Here is a 21,247-nt window from a genome sequence, read left to right on the forward strand (position 1 = left end):
TTTAGAGATCATACATGACCCAGTGTTATTAGTTTACAAATACTTCAATTTAATTTAGGACTAAAGTAAAAGCCTGTCCTAGAAATGGTCTTAATGCTAACCTCTGTCATTTTTCTGTTGCATTTAATCCAGTTTAAAGCAAAGTACTCTTAATTTGAAATCCAGAATGACTTCTTTTATTAAAAACAACCAGGGAGGCTTTTGGATTTTTAATTTTAGCACAGAGGTAGGAATACTGTTTTTCCTGTTTTTTTTTTTTTTATTTATTTTTTTTAATTTAATTAAGGACTTCAGTAAAAGCTTATTCTAGAAATGGTCAGAATGCAAACCCCCCATTTTAGAGTAGGAAACTTCAATTGAAATCTAGAATTGTTTTTATTAAAAACCATCTAGGTTTTGAACATTTTTTATTTATTTAACACATACATAAGAACACTTTACCTGTTTTTATTATTTAATTACGTAAGGAAATGGGTAAAAAAAAAAGAAATAAAATGGTCTGAATGAAAATGTCAGTTTAGAGCAAGAAACTCTTAATTTGACATACTCAAATGAAAGTAATTTCCTTATCAAAAACAACTACAGTGGCTTGTAAATTACGCATTTTTTTCTTTTTTTATAAGAGCACTTGTGCTACTGTGCATTAAAGTTTTATTTTAGGGACTAAAAAGCTACCCAAAAAATAGCTGTTTTTATTTGATATAAGGATTAGATTGAAAATCTTACTAAACAAATATTATTACTTTATTTTATAATGTTTTATCCCAAATAAATCTTTGAATTTGTAGTCAGAGGCTTTCTTTAAGTCTTTTTTTTTTTTTTAAGATTATTTTAATTTTCAAACGACACGCGGCAGACGTTTTGCTAACTTCCGTTCTCTGGGCGTTCCTCGGCCCCCGGGTTCCTTCTAGAACACGGGGCTCTGGTGGGGGTGTGTTCAGAGGTCCAAATCTTTAAAAACCATCACTTTGACACAGACGCCGAGCCGGGCTGTTGGCTGCGCCATATTGGCCGTCTTCAACAGGGAGTGAAGTTTGCCAGCTGCTTGGTTAGACGGCAGCCTTCTCCTGGCATGAAGCACTCCGAAGATAAGTAAATTGTCGCCCTGGTATCCACCTGGCTGAATGCAAACCAAAAAAGCTGGACGTATTGCGTTTCTGCCATTTTTATTATATTTTTTTTCGGAGTGAAAAAGCTGTACTAACTCAAGCCCAATGGATCCCAGGACCACTTGGATCCAGCCAGAGCAGAAAGGACCGTGGATGCACTGGGAACCCCCCCGCGGCTTTGGACTTATCTCCGTGGACAACCACCACCATCACCACAAGCTCAGCTTTCTGCCAAGCGGCAACTCCCCGAACTGTCAGGGCGACCACAGAAGACGGACATCGCCGAGTGCCGCGTTTGAGAAGCCGTCGAGGCAGCAGGATGGTGGAAGCGACAGAGGAAGTGTTCGGAGGAAGGGCTCGTTGTCGCCGTCCTCGTCCTCCCTGGACTCAGAGGCCGAGAGCTCCTCGCCGAGTGGCTCGTCGCTTCACATCGACCGGCTGAGCCAGACGGAGGATGCGGGACAGCCGGTTCACTACGGCGAGCGGGAATTGAACGACGTCAACCTCCGGTTGCTGCCCCTCCACGGCGCCCAGCAGCGCTGCCGCAGCACCCGACACTCCGCCGGTCACACCCCCAACGGTGTGAAGAGCAAGCACCACCAGCATCACTTAAACGGGCGCAGGAGGCCACTGAATCGAGCCTACACCTTCCACGGCATCAACCCGCTCGTGCCCTGCGGCGTCAACGGACACCACGCGGATGCTTCGTCCAGCCTGTGGAAAAGCAGGCGGTACAGTCCAGGCATCAACGGGTAAGACCATAAATCAGCTTATTTCCTTTTCTCTCTTTTTTTTTTAACCTGTTCCAATATTTCTTCATCAGTCTCCATGAAGAAATATTGGACTTTTTTCACTTCATGTCACCAAAACCTGAGGAAGAGGCCATGAGAAGGGACGTTGTGAACAAAATCGAGGGGGTCATCAAGGATTTGTGGCCTACAGCTCGGGTGAGTAACACTACACAGGTGAACTGGGTTTGGTTCTGGTTCTGGGATGGATGCGGCAGTGGAATTTACTAAACAGGCAGAGAGAGCGGTACCAAAAAAAATACATCATTTTAAATACTTTATTTTTCCCCCCTCCCTCTCTCTTTCTGACAGCTGCTCCACACAATATTTTGGCCATTTAATTTGCAGAAAATCCCCATTACTTGTCCCATAACAAAAAAAATGTACATACAAATATGTTTTAATTTCCAGTGAACCTTTTTAACATTTCCACTATGGAAATGAGGAATGCATTAAAAATGATTTTAATATTGTTTTCCCTGCAGGTGGAGATTTTTGGCAGCTTTAGTACTGGCTTGTATCTTCCAACAAGGTAACATTATTTTTATTTTTTGTTTACTGCAAATGAATCCTGACATTAGCAGCTAATGTCTAGTTTTCAGGCTTATGATTTGCCCCTTGTTAAAAGGCTGGAGGTGTTGTGTTATATCTATTATGTTTTTGTAAATATTGCACTTAAAGCTATTAGAAGAGGGAAAAAAGGCTTTCATTTTCAAAAACATTTCACAATTCCCCCCAAATGTTTCAAAATAAAAGTCTGTATATAAGTCTTAAGACTTGGTGATCCTTCCAGAGAATTTAGCTGCATCTTCTGATTTTTATATATTTTTTTCATCATAAAATTAATTCACTACTAGCTTGTTCAGAAGTGGTGCAACAGCTGCCAGATGCCATTTCTTGATATTATTTTTTTAATCGAGCACAAAAATCAATATCCTTTTTCCAGTCTTCCCTGCTTTGAGTGAAGCTAATAGCCGGCTGCTTTTGCCAACAGTGACATTGACCTGGTGGTGTTTGGCAAGTGGGAGCACCCCCCTCTACAAGAACTCGAACAAGCGCTGAAAAAATGCAACGTGGCCGGCCCCTATCCTGTCAAAGTACTCGACAAAGCCTCGGTGAGCCATGCAAAGGAAAACCAGTGTAGCTTTGCAAAACTTATTCCAGCGCAAAAACCCATGGTGATGTCAGTGTAGCAGAAAAATCTGAGAAGTGTGTTTTGTGGTCCACGGTGTGTTGTATATTATTCAATTTGTCAGGAAAATGGCTCTGGGTTCTAATGGGTTTAGGTGCAGTAACCTGTTGATAAAACAATTGTGGTTTGTCTACTAAATCCCAACTTTCCTCAGGTGCCAATCATCAAGCTTACTGACCAAGAATCCAAGGTGAAAGTAGACATCAGCTTTAATGTGGAGACTGCAGTCAAAGCAGCACAGTTCATCAAGAGTTACCTAAAGGTTCGACACATACACTTTGATACCTAAATAAACCTTGTTTTGCTTTGTTCTCCATTTTTCATTCTCTTAAAGCAATGTCTTCCATTTTTGTTGTTGTAGAAGTACGCCGTTCTTCCACCACTGATCTTCGTTCTGAAGCAGTTTCTGCTGCAGAGAGATCTGAATGAAGTGTTTACGGGCGGCATCAGCTCCTACAGTCTCATATTAATGGCCATCAGCTTCCTGCAGGTACTCCAATGAGGGTTTTATACTAAACTAGATGGATTTTTAACTTGAATTGTCCTGCTAAGCTATATTAAAGTCACAATCTAATATGATCTGCTTTATCAGGGTCATTTAATCCATTTTTTTGTGTTCAAATGTAGATTAATATGGTCAATAAAATCTTTTCTGTAAAGAATCGATGAATTGTGTATTCACAGTAAAATGTGGTTTGAGGATCCCTTTGTCTTTTATCTGTTTCATTTGTCACCAAAGTAAAAGATAAGGCGTATCAAAAACTCAAAATGTCAGAAACTCAATTATGTCATCTATATGTCTCAAAGTTGGCTTCTTTGCCCTTCTGTTTAGTTGCATCCTCGGATCGACACTCGGCGGACCAATATCAACTTGGGCATCCTGCTAATAGAGTTCTTCGAACTTTACGGGCACGACTTTAACTACATGAAGACCGGGATCCGGGTGAAGAATGGAGGAGCTTACCTGTCCAAGGAAGAGATGCTGAAAACCATGGGGAATGGAAACAGACCCTCCGTGCTCTGCATAGAAGACCCAGTGCAACCAGGTAAAAGGCTATTGTATTTTCAAGGTTTTATTTTTGGACTATACAAGTCGCAGCAGCCAAAAAAATAAATGCGCAATAAAGGAGAAAAAAATTGCAACTGGAGTGTACGTCACACTTTTGGGAGAAATATAGCAACAAGAACGGACCTTTCATCCTGAAAGATGAATCATAGTTACGAATAACTGCACACTTCACTACCGTACGACATCAATGCTTATTTAGCTTCATGAAACTAGTATATTAGTGCAACTTGTGAAAAATGATCAAGATAAGTATCGCATAAAGAGCATGCCAACCCTCAACTAACATCTTTAGCACTTTAAATCTCTACATGCGTCACTTTGGAACAATTTTTCAGAGGCTGCCGTAATGCTACGTGCACACCGGGCATGTGACGCATGCTCAAGAACACGGCAAGAGCACATTCTCGATTGCGTGTTTAGTATATAGTGTTCACACAGAACTGTCGCTACCCGATACTAGTGCATGTCTGCAACCTACAGTTGGAAGAGGCTTGGTGCAAAATGTCCAAACGGTGCACATCTTGTGAATCTCGGCTCAGGCTTTTTCTTTGTCAACTCCATTCAAACTTTTCAAACGGATGGCACATCTTGCCTCCATACGTCACTACCAAAACAGAGTCCCTAATTGATCAAAGTTCCACCTAAATTGACCTTCAACCCGCATTAAATAGATGCATGATTTTTTTACGTAGAGCATTTAAACGGTTGTAGAAACTTGTGTAGGGATGCGTGAGTGCGAGAGTTTTGAACGCGGAAGCCCAAAACACGCGTTTACTTAGACTTTTAATTGGAAGTGGTAGCTTGAACGCGGTTTTGCCAAGGGCGGTGTAACCTGTGGCACCTGTTCATCTATGTTCATCTATGTTACTGTCAGTAGCAAATACTAATGCGCACACTTACAGTGCCCTCTAGTGGTTGTTTATTAAAAATCACACAAAGTTGCAAAGTCCGAATTCTTCCCTTACCCCTACGGCTTCTCTCTACCCCAACATTTAGAAAAATAGTGTCTTCAAATTCAGATGTTACTCCTACTTGATGACATCATCATCATCGGGGCTGCTAGCACTCGGAAATGCATAACATCGGGTTTATAACTTTATAAAGGTCACGGTAAAGCAAAGTAATGACTTACATTTGAATGCAAGCTTCTGTGCACCGGAGCACAGCCACGTGAAGAAAAGCGCTTCTATCTGCGGCACAATGCGACACGGAAAATCCTTTCAAACTATTTTGTACAATCCCACCCCTCCAAATGCCCCCACAGTTGAATGGGGCAGAGGAAGAATTCGGGTCTAAATTGCACCCTTCGCCAAACTATGCAAAAAAAAAAAACGCGACTTGTATCATTTGGTTATTAGAATTCTTTTTGGCAGTATTGAAAACAACTTTTCATTAGTTTCTGTTATTCCCGCTGTGAATAGTTTGCTTGACTGTTGAATTGATGGAGGCCGTGCTCCTCCTGTGTGTCTCACAGGAAACGACGTGTGCAGGAACTCGTATGGAGTTCTGCAGGTGAAGCAGGTCTTTGACTTTGCTTACATGGTCCTGAGTCATGGCGTTTCTCCTCTGGCGCGCGGATATCCCATCAAAGAGTATGACAGGTGGGTTCTCCGGTGCCAAAAGAAATAAATGCCATTGCAGTTACAGATGATGTTTTATGGAGAGTGAAAAAAAAAGAAACCTGGAATGTTCTTTTTTTTTTTTTTTGCTTCAGCATTTTAGGGCGAATAATCAAAATCAGCCCAGAGGTGCTGGCTTACAGGGAATGGACAATTAAAAAGTGGGGGGCCAAGCAGTATGGAAAAGTGGACAACCACGGCAAGTTTGGTTGAATTTCCATTTGCGGTTGTCATTTGAGATGTTTCAACATCAAAAATGTTTTACTGCTTCTGATGTTGTGTCTTTAAACGCAGCCTTCTGACTTTTCTGGGGGTGTTTTAGATGTAGAAGACTGTGAACAGGGCCTCGTCAGACTCCTGCTGGCTCAGGATCAGAGAGACACCTCCTCCCCCCTCAGTGCAGACTCCCTCTCACCCTCTCCAGTCTTTCTGCCCAGCCCTCAGGACCCTTCATCCTCATCCTCTACATGCTCCCCCTCCTCTTCCCCCTCTGGAAGTGACATGGTAAGGAAGTCAACACCTTCAACAAGTACAGGAAATACTAGAATGATCACATATGAACTTAAAGAAAACGTAGAAACGGTAGAAGGCAGCAAGAAAAGGAGCTGCAGGGTTTAAACGGGAATGATTTGCTATAGTCATTAAATGCAGTAGTTTTTATGTTGCACAATTGATGACATAAAATTTTCATTATAAATCCAGAAGTTGAAGCTTTTTTTTCTTTTTATCTGGAGGTTTATTCAGATTTTTGATTTTACAGTTTATTTGTTTCTATTGTATTTATTTTGAAAGTACTTTTTTCTACTCTTCAGTGCTCAGACAAAACCCCCAGAAATGTGGTTTTAGCCTTTACAGGCTTTTGTTACCGGGGTAAATTTCAAACCATAACATTTGGCTGTTTTTGATTCCATGCCAAGTGATCTATTCAAACAAAACTAAATGCAACATAATTCTAAATACTTGTTATAGTCTGGAATGTTTCTTTATCTGTGGTCATTTAAGGTACATTCAGATTGGACACATCCTGTTCGCTTTAAGTGAACCAGAGTTGGTTTTCCCTGATAATCCGGAACAAATTTTCAGCCTGAATACACTGAAGCGGACCCTGGTCTGGGACCAGGAACCGCTCTGGGATCCGCCTTTGGAGGTGGAGGTCTCGACTGAGCTTCGGTTAGCTCCCAGTTTCCTCAGTCTGAATAGTCTCTGTGCTCGGAGCGGATCAACTGGACCAAAATGGCCAGCATAGCCGGGCATTATGGGATGTGAACAGAGAGCTGTGGACAAACGCGGAGCAGCAATAAGACACATTAACTTATTGAAATTTAGTTTGATGAATGCAGGCTCATTAAAACCACTTGTAACGTGATCCACATTGCTCCTCATTGTTTTCCCAACAATCTACGTCATTGATTGGGGATCAGAGGGAGGGATCTATTGCTACTTTTATTTTATTTGTTAATGAAAAATACCTACATTGTCAGGCCACATTCATTAGTTTATATTGGTTTATACCATGAGTGGTCTGGTTTTCTTTTGGTAGGTTATTTTATAGGACGTGCAGTCAGGATATCTCTTAGGAGTGGCTTACAGTCTTAAGTTTTGTCAAATGTGCAGCTTTCTCAAAATGATATTTTTCATGACTTTCTCAGGAGTCTGATTCTCCACAAAGTGGCATCCCTGCTATTCGGCTTCATCCAGTCCCCCTGGCTTCTGTCCACGCCACCGTTCAGATGTCTGCAGAACAGAGGACGCCACATTCTGCAGGGTTTATCCACAGCCAGCATCAGGTTTGTAGAGTTTATCCTCCTTTTAGAACAATTTCCTTCCAATCGGAGACGTCAAGGAAAATAAAAACGGTTTGTCGCTGTTTCTCCTTTGTTCAGATGTCTTTTCCAGAGTGTGTTGCCATGCCCTCGTTTTACAGTGAGAACCCTCCCTCCATTGGTGGCGTTCACCGTCGCACAGCTCTGATCTCCCAGCACATGAGTTCTACAAGTCCTTTTCTCAGCCCCCTTCCCCATCCCCGGGTGGGGGAGCAGCACAACTGCCCCTACGCCCCGAGGTCCAGTTCTCAAGGTTCAAATGAACTGATGAATTCTGGGTTGAAGCACAATCAAGTCGGCAGCCTGCAGAGCCAAACCTTTCAAAACAACTTCAGTCCGCAACGCAAGTTTGTGTCCCAGAGTAACACACCAGGATCCAGCTTCAGGAGCCCGCACAACCGCAGCACCTGGCGGCGCCGAAAGAGGGACAGCCTTCCTGCTCTCAACCAGAGCGGATGACAGGACTCTGTGCATCTCATGTGGTCAGGTACAAACCCGACGATTTCTTCTTCTTTGAATCGCCTTTTAATCGTGCAAAAAATGTACCGATCAGTTCAAGTTGTCTTCTTGCTTGCAGAGCTTTTGAAAGTCTTTACAGCGCCACTGGAGTTGGCGGCCAGACCTTTCTCCTGTCGTACTTGCACCAGCAGAGCCTCGTAGACTGATGTGAGACTGGGCCTCCCTCACGTGAAGCATCGCCCTGTGAAGTATCGAAAAGTCAGTCAAACTCGAATATCTCAAGCAGTGTGCCATATTACTGTAGTGGTTCATCAAGGCTGGCATGTCTTGAAGCTCAAACTCGTGCTGAGCCGTTCTTATAAAAATGGAGGCTCCATTTAGTTTTTAATTCGACTCCAGTCCCAAGCTCTGCCTAGTTACCCTGTGGACTGATGCAAACCCTCCTTTTTAATCTATGCAGCCCTATGCTGACTGTTTTTGATGTGACTGCACAGAAAACATCTCTAGGGCCTAAACTGTGACAAGTAGTTGGAATGTACCACGTCTGTGTGCACGTTTAACTTATTTTATTTGTGTGTATTTTTTTTTTTTTTTGTCGTACTCCCTTTTTTCAGCAACTTGTATTGAATTTTTTCCCCACACGGACACCCTTTTTTTTTTTTTTTTTTTTTTTTTTTTACTGCAAATATTAGCACATTTGTTGCCCTTTGTTTTGTGCAATAATTAATTGCTTTTATTTTTTGTTTTAATTGAACTATTTGGGCTCTGCCCGTAAACACTTTATTTTTATTTTCTGTGCAATAGATGGATTCTGTTACTGTATCCAAACTTTAGAACATCTACCTTTATGTCAGCACTTTAGTCCAACAATATTTATTGTTGTTTTTTTTTCTTTTTTCTTTTGAGCACTTCAACTGTAATAAAATTAGCAGGTGATCACATTCCTAACCCCTATGTACTACACCTCCCCCCCATTTGTACCTATTAGTTTAGGCTTTACTGTGCCGTATTTCATCTTGAGAAAAACCCTGTGAAGGAAATGTACATTTAGATGTGTGTGACACAGCTCACTACAGAAATGGTGCTACCTCTAACCAGCAAGTGTTCCCTTTCTGCCTTCTATCTTTTCTAATATACTACAGGAACATGCCTTCTAACCTGACAACTCAGCTTTATTATTATAATTTTTTTTTCCTGTACTTTCATCTGTAGGGATTTTTGGCATTTCTTTCAGTGACTTGATCAGCAGCAAACATTTATTTTAAGTCTGTGGTTCTCGGCATATGTATCATGTAAATTTAATAATTTTATGGTCAACAACTCTAATTATAAGTTGGTCATCAAAGGTCCTTTTTTTTTTTTTTTCTTTTTTTTTTTTTTTTTTTTTTCCAAATTGGTATTTATGACAAACTGTTTACATTGCATCTCATAAGAGGTTTTGACATTGGTAGACCCAGAACAACCTGTTTCAGTCGTGTACCAAACTCTACATACTGTTGACATCATACACATACGTGTAAATGAGCAGCATTAAAATGTACATGTCTTTATTTTTAAATGAAAGTCTGTTTTTGTTTTTTTGTTTTTTTTTTAATAAAATTTTAAATCTGAATTTTTTTTTGTGATTATTTTAAACTAGTGTATACACATTTTAAAAGATCAGTGTGTTGTTTAAAACGATTAATTATATGCTGTCTTTCATGGTTTTTTTTCAAGTGATTTCTAGGTTTGTTTAAAGGAAACACTCATCAGCCACTTTATTAGGCTCACCTGTCCCAACTGAAGTCCAGTTTCTGATCAGCCAATCGCATTGCAGCAACTTGATGCATTTTAGGCATGCAAACATAGTAGAGAAGATCTGCCGCAGTTCAGGCTGAGCACCAGAATGGGGAAGAAAGGTGCCAGACAGGCTGGTCTGAGTATTTCAGAAATTTCTGATCTACTGGGATTTTCACCCACAACCCTTTCTATGGTTTACAGAGAATGGTCCCAAAAAGAGGAAAATATCCAGTGAGCAGCAGTTCTGTGGGCGGAAATGACTTGTTACTGCCAGAGGTCAGAGGTGACTGGTTCCATCTGGAAAGACAACAGTACCTTAAATAACACCTGGTAACTACTGAGGTCTGCAGAAGAGCATCTTTGAACATACAACACGTCCAAACCTTGAGGCAGATGAACTGCAACAGCAGAAGACAACAATGATGCCACTCCTTTCAGCTAAGAACAGGAAACTGATCTGATCATTCTGGATTTGTGCTGCGACATCTGGATAGTGGGGTCAAAATTCAGCATCTACATCATGGATCCATCCGGCCTTGTCTTAATGGTTCAGGCTGGTGGTGGTGGATATTTCCTTTAGATTTGGACCCCTTAGTACCAACTGAGCATGGTTACAACACCACAGCCTACCTGAGTATTGCTGCTGACCATGTCCATCCCTTCATGACCACAGTCTACCATTTGCTCATGGCTACTTCCAGCAGGATAAGGCGCCATGTCATAAAGCTGGAATCATCTCAGACTGGTTTCTTATACATGACAATGAGCTCCCTGGACTCAAATGGCCTCCAGTCACCAGATCTCAACCCAATAGCTCACCTTTGGGATGTGTTAGAACGGGAGATTCGCATCACGGATGTGCAGCCGACAAATCTGCAGCAACTGCGTGATGCTGTCATGTCAACATAGACCAAACCCTTTGAGGAATGTTTCCAGTACCTTGCCACAAAGGATTAAGGAAGTTCTGAAGGCAAAAGAAGGCCCAAACCGGTCCTAGCAAGGTGGGAAGTGGGCGGTGAGTGGACATTTCAGCAGAATACTTATCATTGCTGTGACTTTCATGTTGTTCCTCATGGAGCCTGAGGGGGGTGCTAGTGGAACATGGCCTGATGTAACTGCATGAGCTCATCAGCAGATTGAGCCCATTTTTTTAGACCCCTTAAAGTGGAATATATGGAAAACTGGGCTGTAAATCGAAATCTCAATTGCCGTTTAATTTCCGAAATATACAGTACTTAAAAAGCTGGGTACGTTTCTCATGGAGACCAGCCTCCTTTACAACATTGAAAAAGATGTTTATTTAGTGTAGTTGCTGGCTTGCCTCATTTCTAAATACATGTTCACCTCAAGCTAATGACTTCTTTTATAAATATTCTTTATTAATATTTTAATCAATTTTTTAAAACTTTTCTTTAATGCCACTTGATTTGACCTTTTTGTGCATTTTTTTTAATCTCCTTTAGTTTTTGTTTTGCTTTGGTCCCCTTAAATCGATGTAGGCGAGAGAACCAGGGAGGCTGAAATAAACCTAAAATCGTCATTTCCCAGAATTCCCTCTAGCGTCAGAAATAAAGTTCGAAGAAATGATCAATAGTTTTTTGCAGCTTGGGGTTTTCAGCGTCTGGACAGAAGGTGAAAAAACAAACGCCCCCCTGATTTAAGGTCCTAATCAGAGATGATAGGAACTGACATGTGACGATAAGTGTTTGCAAACAGTGACAGCCAGTGGGGGCTAGAACAAGAATAATGTCAAGTTAGTGTCATGCTGTTTACACTCTAATAAAGCTGAAAAATACTTTTGCAGTTGACAAAACGTTCTATTCCTAATTTAACACCTATTCATCTGGTATCAATTCAATATGAAGGCATTTTGTTAAGTGTGTGTTTTTTCTGCTATCGTCCTATTGTATTATTGTGTCTTTTTTTTTCAAATCAGTCAGGAGATAGATCAAAAACATTCTCAGTTCTTGAATGTAAGTTCATTACTGGTAGGGAATAGTGGTAGACTTCATTATGTAACAATTTGCAAAGTACTAACAGTTGGAATTATTTGAAAAATCCCCATTGGAGGACTGGGAAACCCTCAGGGGAGAAACCTTTTGAAAAAAAAGGGACAAAGTGCAAGATAACTTCAGGGATTGGTTGTTTGAAACTAAAACATGACATTTTAAATCTCCGTCCAACAAACAAAAAAAAACGTTTTCCTAAATTAGCTTCACCCACACTAATCTCTGTTTTAGACCATTTGTCATAGGAAACAATGCCCCCCCCCTCTTATGCTTAGGTTAGTTGGAGATTTCCCCAATTTCAAAAATACACATAGCTGCTGCAAATTGCCATCAAGGAAGAAAATCATTGCAAAAGCTGCTGTTAATTCACCAAACTGCTGTCGTGCATGTTTAAGACATTTTTTTTTCTGCCTCTTTTCACGTGAGAACATCTACAATCATTTTATCAGAAGAAAACAATTTCTCGTGATAACAAAAGATAGTAGGTATTGTTATTACAAGATACTTTTTTTTACTTATGATACCGAGATGGTAAATGTCGCTAACATGAGTTAAAAAGTTTAGCTATGTTATGATTTTGAGGTAATACATGTCATAACAGATTATCCCGAAATAACCAAATTTTGTTTTGCATGATAATGAGATAGTAGACGTTATCATGAGACAATAAACTTTGTTGTTTTGAAAATGACAACAAAAAATATACATTTTCTCCATTGGCCTGGCTGCAGCAGGCGGCTGCAGTTCAGTGATTCTGCAGTTGTTGTCAATTTCAACAATGACCAGATGAGGGGACCAGGCCATCTACAAGGTTACCGGATAATAGTTTTTTTCTGTGTCTGCAAAAAAAAAAAAAAAAAAAAAAACAAATCCAATTTTCAGTGTTCAGAAATAATATCCTGTTATTACGAGAAAATAAATTGTTTTCTTGAGGTGAGGAGATAGTGGATGTCATTATCACGAGAAAACATCCAAAAAAATAAAAGCAGGACAGGCTGTTCATGAGTTCCGTAATTATTAGTTAGTGGTGGCTTCTATATATTCACTTGTTGTCAAGTTCCTGCTGTTCTGACACAGACAACAAAATGCCAGATGAACTTTACAGTTGTCCATAATTTTTGCAACCTTTATTGACATGAATAAACATAAATAAATTAATTGGCCAAATATAAAAAATGTCACAAAATTAGTTGGAAATGCTTCGGTTTAGTGTCAAAAGCTGGTGGCGTTCTGTATCCTCCACTTTGATGTCTGTTTTCCCTAAAACACGCAAACCAGCTGATCCTGAAGAAAACACTCGAGCACCAGCAAAAAAAAAAAAAAAAAAGCTCTGTCATCAATATATCCACTTTAACTGTTCCCTGCTTTCGCTTGTGACAAATGCTTATGCCGATAGATTCTGCTTGTTGCCCTCAGTGAAAAAGACACATTCTGCATCCAACAGTTCCAAGAGCATTGGGCCAAAATTAAACTGTAACCTCAAAAAAGTAACCTATATGCAGTCAAAAAAAGAGCAAAAACCCAAACAAGCAAAACAAGGAAATGAAAAATAGTTCTTGGTTTCCTTTTTTTTCCTTTTTTTTAATGCTGTATGACTAGGTTTCCCTGTTCCCTCGGGAATTTTGACTAACTCTGTCTTCTCTTTTTCATTATACAAAATACAATCAGGAATTGGCTGTAAACATTTTTCCACATCTCCATTTTTGCTTAAATCTTTCATATCAGTAACCAATTGATGGTTTTACTAAGAATTACTGTCACTAACCAAACGTTTCTGAACTCAGTCTATTAAAAATGTGTGCAGGTCCATTTTTCATCCATTTCCCTAATGCACTAAACCAACCACCTTTTTTTTTATTTCCCTCATTGGTTTCGGAGTATATAACTCTTCCTATTATGTTTCGCCTCTCAAGTCAATACCCTCACCTCTTCAACTTACTTTGATTTTCCTGCACATTCACAGTTCAGTATAATCAGAAATCCTTTTTCCCAGCCTCAAAGAGAACTGATGGATTTTATTAAATAAATAGCTCTATTCATTCTCTTTTGAATATGAAAATCATAAATGACCCAGTGACACTCTAATCATGATGACAACTATACAAAACATACACACACACACACACACACATATATATGTTTATTAAGTTTTTTTTTTTTCTTGAGTTGAATTTTACAGGAGAATGCATCATATTATACTTGCATCCATTTTTGTACTTAGTTGCTTCTGTTTTCAACTTTTTTTCTTTGATAACAAGGTAACAGGAGGAGTTCATTCTTCATAACCTACTGGGATGTGTCAAAATATGTTTAGCTAGGTGTGACATTTACCAGCCAGCCTGCTTGTTGAGAGCTGCATGGTCAGAAATGTTTTAATGGAACAGGTTGCATTTGTCCAACTCGAAATAATTTCCTTTTGGCTAAGCTGTGGTTTCACAGCTGACTCGCTGAACAACAAAATCTATAAATTAAGTGATTAATTGATTGGTTTATTTCAAGCAAATTTCAAAAAACAATAACACATGTCAAGTCTATTTGTGATATTAGTTGTAGAGGGGAAATATTGTTCTTTTCCTTCTTTTGGATTCCAAATTTTATTTATTTATTACATTTTCTTTTTATTTTATGAAAACATCTGAATAAAAGTTAACCTCTACTTAATATAGACAACAAAATTTTTCAGAAAACTAGCGAAGTCGCCATTGGTCCTCTGTTCATTAAAATTTATTGACAAAATCATGAACAAAACATCTTCTTCTATGAATGACATCAACAATAAAACAATAAAACTACAGGCTTACACCCTCTAGTGTTCATACCAGGCATTGTTTCTGATCTAAACAACTGTGCATCCATTCAATGGGTCTCCAAACAAATATACACATTTTATAAAGGTTTCCACAATAGAAAAGTAGTTAGACAGAAATTTAAAAAACAAAAACAATTCCTAGAATTTCAAAAATCATAAAGTGGTGCTAACATTAATTTAAAAACTTAACTAGAAATTGGACAAAACAGGAGAATAGTGCCATCTTCTTTACATTATATAAAATATATTATTTATATCTATCGATATTGTTTGTTAATGTGAAAAATATCTTTGTGTCATTCATAAAATGTCCTTTTTTCTGACAGGGCATGACATCTAAACGTTCAGCAGTGTTTTTTTAGTTTTGTATACTCCAAAAACAAGTTCTAAAGTCATTATTTTTATTGTTTTATTTAGAAAAAATTCAAAATTGCAACAATTCTGGAATGGTAAACAGAAATGGGCATCGAAATGGCTTCAATTGACCTTAATTTTTATTTATTTTTCTATTCCTTTTAAAATAAAAACATCTATTTTGACAAACTCAGCAAACAAAAGGAAGATCCCTAGAATTGAATTTTTTTTTTTAACCGTTACTTAAGTTTCTCTTTTTTTAGTTTTGCGTTCTTTTATTTTGAAAACTGCTCCTATTTCTGCCTTCTGCTTTCTAGGTCACTGAGCCTGAAACCTTTTACTTAAACAGCTTATCTAGTCTAGGATACACAAAAAATAGAACATGACTGTCGGAAACATTACCATTGTCTTAACTTGCTTCACTATTTGTCTCAATGTTTAAGATAATAAGAAAGAAGAATTTATTCTGATTTTTTTGTTAAATAAGAGGTGTTAGACTCATTGCAATTATCTAGGCTTGTTTTTAAACACAAGGAAGCTCATTTACAGTTGAAAGACCGTTTGTTGATACTGTATATGATCTCCGAATATGAGTAAGGGTGAGTGTTGGTTGCAAACCTGTACTGACAGCGTGAAACAGCACCTGTAGGGGACAGCTGCACAGCCAGAGTGGATGATGATCAAAATGATATGTATGTTCAAAGGTAGAAATGTCCTGAAATAGGAAGATTATTCACCATCCCTTGAAAAATATGAGCAAAAATGACTCTAATTGATGTAAAAAATGTCCAAGTGTGTGGGCTGGGAGTTTGGGGCCAAATTTTACAGTCTGAAAACTCGTTCCTGTTTTCATCTGTCGCCAGTGCATGCAAATTATCATAAGGTTTTTATCCGCCTAAAAGCTGAATCTGCCATTCCAAAACATGTGAACTCCATTAAATCACCTATCCAGGTACATAATGGTGTGCATGCACGCACATATTTTCCAACATAAATTACGACCGTGTCTTAGTAAAAACCCGCGAAAAAACATAAATAGCATGCCTCCCATATAATTGTGAGCTGTTAAAGCAGCAGTCAGTGGCTACTTAAAAACTGTCAATAGAAATGGACTGCTGACCTGTCTCCATCAGGATGCATTATAATGTTTGTGTGACCATCGGAAGCAATAATACATTCAGATTCTGCTTTGCATGTTACAGAGCTTCATCCAGTGTCCTTTAACACTAGAAGTCCCAGAAGGCCGTGCAAGTTCCATTAAAAAATTATACTAGTGAAAATAGTACCATCACAAGAGGCGTCTTCTTCACTTTTGTTTTTCTGCAAACTTTCCTTTTGTATGGAAGCCAGTGCATTCGAAGAAAAAAAAACAAAAAACAGGTGATCTCCATTTTAATTTTTGGTTTTTGACAAAAAAAGCCACAATGTGTTTTTTTGGCCAGAGACATGGTTCTGTTTGAACTGTTTTTTTTTTTGTTTTTGGTGAGGCAGAAAACGAGTCACAGCACTTTTATTTTAGTATATTGAACATAATTTGGGAGGGTTTTAGCTTTCATACGAGACATTTCTAAAACCAATGGATTCATTAACGGTGAGGTTATACGCTTTTGTTTCTACAAAATGGATAAGTGACAAGACTTTTGTCAGGGACTGTACGGATTTATCCCAACGGGAGATTTCCTTGAACCATTCAGCATTGTGGTGAATTGGATTTTCCATGCACTTAATTTGAAGGCATGTTTAAATGTTATAATAGTAGCGACCAGGGAGTGTTGTGGGCAGAGAGGACGTTGCTCATGTCATAATTCGTGTTTATTGTTATGTTTAGAAAATACCACCGTTTTCATGCAAGTCATATTATTTCGTGGTACTGTAGTGTCGGTCACGTGCACGTTTGGGCTGCTGTCGGAGTTCCGCAGGCTGCAGGGGTTACTGTCGGAGCTGGCATCACAGGGAATTAAATCAATCCCCTTTGCCTGCTTCTGTCAAAATAGGGTTGAGCATGGGTGTTTCTTTTTGCCTACGGGTCCTTTCATCTGGCAGTTATGTTGTTTCACCCTTAGTTATTTCTTCCTGTTGAGTTTACTTCTTTTTAGCACCATGAGTGTGGGAAGGGGGAGAGGATGATGACACCTGTGCATGTACAATGTTTAGCGTGTCAAAATAAAAGTGCAGAGTACGTCATATCACTTGTCTATGACACGTAGTGCCTTTTCAACTTTAGCTGCAGGTCATCTTACAGATTTCATGAGTAGATGAGGTTAGTGCCCAGCCTGTTTGTATTTCTTAGCTTTTGTTATTATTAAAGTATGAGAACCAAAATCACAGAAAAGATTGGAGTGAAAAATGACAGCTTTTTTTATATACGAAAAAGATTAAAAAAAAAAAAAAAATTATTTTATTATTTGTTTTATGTCATGCAATACGCCTCCATACTTTTGTCATTGACTTGCGAAGCCTAAAGCTGTGTCACAAAGTAGGACTGAGATGCAGCTAAAACTAATAACTCCTATGTCGTGAAAAACTGCAGCTGCCTAACTGTCAAGTCAGGCTAAAAGATATTCAGTTCAAAAAAATTTTTTTTAGAAACTTGTACTAAACCTCTTGAAAGCTGAAACTGTTATTCCAACCTACACATTTAAAATGTTGCACAATAGGAGTTGGTTTTGTAAACGGCCATTCCTGTCACGAGATGTTGTGTGTTGGCAGCAAGTGGCTGACAATCTGTTTAGAAGTAAATTAAAATTCTGCACATTTTGTTCATGATTAAAGCGTTCAAGCGATCAGATCAGCTAATGACAGATGATTAGCTTCGGCTGAGTCACACCTGGTGAAGCTGGCTGCATGACAACAGTGAGCTCTCAACATTTTGACACGATCAACCTGCAGCTGTTGTGACGGAGCAGACTTCCCCAGACACTCCCATTGTTCATGTCCTATTGTTAGTGTGCAAAAGCAGCAACTGGAAGATGGAACTGAGATTAAAAACAAACACTGTGTTCTATTAATAAAAGTTTCGTAAATGACTGACATCCAAGAAGCAGCAGCATCAGCTGGTAACAAATAGAAAAAATACTTTATCTTTATCTAAAATACTGATCTTTTTATACACACACACACACACACACATATATATATTTATTTATTTATTTATTTATTTATTTATTTATTTATTTATTTATTTATTTATTTATTTATTTCCTTTCCTTTCCTTTCCTATATATATATCACTTTCCAGACTTTCTCCAGTTCTTCTCTGAGTCCCTGGTATTTCTCCAGTTTCTCATGTTCCTTCTTCCTTATGTTCCCATCGCTTGGCACTGCCACATCCACCACAACGGCTTTCCTCTATTCTTTATCCACCACTACAATGTCTGGTTGGTTCGCCATTACCATCCTGTCAGTATGAATCTGGAAGTCCCACAGGATCTTTGCTCTCTCATTCTCTACCACCTTCAGAGGTGTTTCCCATTTTGACTTTGGGGTTTCCAGTCCATATTCTGCACACATGTTCCTGTATATTATTCCAGCCACTTGATTGTGGCGCTCCATGTATGCTTTACCTGCCAGCATATAACACCCTCTATCGCTCTGGTGCTCAGGGCATGTTCCTGAGCTGCCAGGATGAGTGCTTCAGTGCTGTCCTGTAGGCCAGCCCTTCTAGCCATTGGTAGGACTTCTTGATATCAAGCTCTAATTTCTTGATTCATTGGCAATATCATTCAAATAAAGTATGAACAATTTTGGTCCTATAAGAGAACCTTGAGGAATTCCACATGTTCCTGTCCTTTGTTCTGATACTTCACTATCAATTTCACCATATTGAAGTGTTGTTTTTTTTTAAATAACTTTGCAACTGGTTCAAAACCAACGAGCAACGAGGTGGACAGGATGAAGAGCATGCTGCTGCACCATGACTTGACTGATGGACATGAGTGTGACATAAGGACTGATAAGGTCATCCTTATGAGAAGAAAAGAAGATGGGACATCAATTATGGACTTTATAATGCTAGGTTTTTCAACAATTCATGTCCCCTACTAATATAAATGTGTGTAATTATTATGTGTATTAACTTAATAATTAGGGGCTGGTGTGTAGGTGCCATGAATTAAGTGTGTTCTTTCTTATGTTAAATGAATATAGATTTGTTTTTTTGATTATAGGTTATTGTGTAGGTAATCAGCTGGTGGGTCACATGGTTGTGGGCGGTGACCTTAATTGACTATAACTCACCTGTGGTTTTTTCCCTGTGTAAGATGGAAGGGGGGGTGAGCTGGGTTGCCGTATTTTTTGTTGACCGCTTTATGCGTTTTATACGCTTCATACGCTTTATACACTTTTGTGCTTTTCCCTTGATTTTTCTATTTTTGATCAAAATATTACAAGTGGATGCAATTACCTTCATTTTCCATTATTAAAACCAGCAAAAATACAAACTTCGTTATGCTCTATGGTTTTTGAGCGCGTCATTCAAAACCCGGACCCACCCAGCGTCAGCCTCTCAGTGACTGTTTGGTTTAGTCGCTACAACTCCTAATACCATAATACTCAAATTTTTGTAAATAGAGTGTATAATTAATAGTATCAAATGCTTTGCTTAAATCAATAGAAACACCTATGGTATTCCCTTTGTTATCAATGGATCTTGCAATATTTTCTTTGAAATCCATCACTGCCAAGGATGGTGACCTATTATACCGAAAACCATACTGCTGTTCAATTAGTATGTTATGTCTTTCAACAAAATTGTTGAGTTGCTTGGGAAACAGTTTATCTAATAATTTAATTACTATAATTACTACTATAATTAATTTGATGTGATCATAATCTCTGTTTTTATTTTTTTGTAAGAGAAGTGAATGGTAATATCTCCACAGCATTCTGATTTTCCTGAATTCTGTTTTTGTGTGTTTTATGATCTGGAACCCCAATTTATGTAAAAATAAACAAATACTTGAAATCAGTTATACGTTTTTAAACGTGTATGTGTTTAGTGTATTCAGTGCTAAATCCAGCCCATGCGTGTAAAAGGTACGGAGCCCGTGTCCTGACATTAAAAAATAAAAATATATCTTGTTTTAGAAGAACATAAACACTCACCTGAGCACAGGTGTTAGCTCACCTTTGCACTAACAGTTTGCATGATTGAATGACTGAAATATTTCACACTAGTTGGTTTTAAGGCATAAGTATGCGTGTGAACACTATCTGTTTTGTGTACATGTCGACAGGTGGACATTTTTGCAGCTAGCAGGTGTGTTTATAACATTTGAGTGTGTGTGTGGATAGGCCCCGCCCTTTTTGTACTACATTTGAACCTTACCATAATGATTAACAACCAGTAAACTTGTTGCTTTATGCTGCTTCATGGTCTTACACCCTTCCCCTCCTATTATCACCCTCCTACCCCCCCCCCCCTCTCTCTAACGTCCCTCTCTCTTCTTCCCCTCTTACCTTTTCCGTCCGGTCCAACACCAAAGATTTTCAAACATGATTGAAATTAATAAAGTTTGGCCTCAATTACAAAAGGGGTTTATTCAGACATACCTTTGGTTTGTCTGAAGATTAATAACCCCTCTTGTTAAAGTAAAATATGTCCAACACAAGAGGCCCTCAGCTCTCATCTGTCTGCCTAGCTGTTGGACAGAACAAGTTAAAAAAAATATATATATATATATATATATATATATATATATATATATATATATATATATATATATAATCTTGTTCCCACAAATTAATATCTTGTTCGCAAGAAATACTATTCCGTTCCCACAAGATAATATTCCTTTCCCACAAGATAATATTGCGTTCCCTCGAAATACTATTTCGTTCCCTCGAAATGATTAACTTGTGCAAACGCAATAATTAATGCGTTGGAACGCAATAATTATTCACTTCATAAGTCATTCATAAACACGGATATGCTCTCCGTCTGGCCGCAAAAGTTACAGGGATATGGTTATTGGCTATGAGCTAAAAGCTAAGTCCAGTAGGCGAATAACAGGATAAATGATCGGCTAGTTAGCGTGTAGCCTGCTAACTTTCGAATGTAAAACAACTGCTAAAGAGTATGTTAATAAAAGACAAGTCCTGAATATTATTGTTACTATTCGACCCTAAACTACAATATCAGCTGGCTGTCTGTCTAGCGGCCAGCCAGCTGCCCGAATGCCGGCATGACAAGCAAAAGAGCTCCGCGGCGGAGCTAGGAGCTATGTCCGGTGAATCGTA

General features: G+C 38.8%; 1 protein-coding gene across 1 annotated transcript; it reads left to right on the forward strand.

Annotated features, from left to right (window-relative positions):
- Positions 1–862: 862 nt before the first annotated feature.
- Positions 863–9,671, forward strand: LOC101163355 (non-canonical poly(A) RNA polymerase PAPD7). The gene is made up of 13 exons (XM_004078021.4): positions 863–1,861; positions 1,933–2,056; positions 2,383–2,429; positions 2,892–3,012; positions 3,244–3,351; positions 3,451–3,579; positions 3,922–4,135; positions 5,633–5,759; positions 5,873–5,976; positions 6,100–6,281; positions 7,427–7,564; positions 7,661–8,087; positions 8,178–9,671. The coding sequence occupies exons 1-12, from the start codon at positions 1,215–1,217 to the stop codon at positions 8,057–8,059; spliced, it is 2,340 nt and encodes a 779-aa protein (XP_004078069.1). The 5' UTR covers positions 863–1,214; the 3' UTR covers positions 8,060–8,087; positions 8,178–9,671.
- The last annotated feature ends 11,576 nt before the right edge of the window (positions 9,672–21,247 follow it).

The sequence above is a fragment of the Oryzias latipes genome, chromosome 16 (assembly GCF_002234675.1).
Source record: "Oryzias latipes chromosome 16, ASM223467v1".
Taxonomy (NCBI): domain Eukaryota; kingdom Metazoa; phylum Chordata; class Actinopteri; order Beloniformes; family Adrianichthyidae; genus Oryzias; species Oryzias latipes.

Bases quoted from the DNA above. Each gene is read 5' to 3' on its own strand.
- LOC101163355 (XM_004078021.4), top strand. From the start codon at position 1,215: ATGGATCCCAGGACCACTTGGATCCAGCCAGAGCAGAAAGGACCGTGG. The intron at 5,977-6,099 runs GCAAGTTTGGTT...GGGGTGTTTTAG, and splicing joins TGGAAAAGTGGACAACCACG to ATGTAGAAGACTGTGAACAG. The intron at 6,282-7,426 runs GTAAGGAAGTCA...TGACTTTCTCAG, and splicing joins CCCCCTCTGGAAGTGACATG to GAGTCTGATTCTCCACAAAG.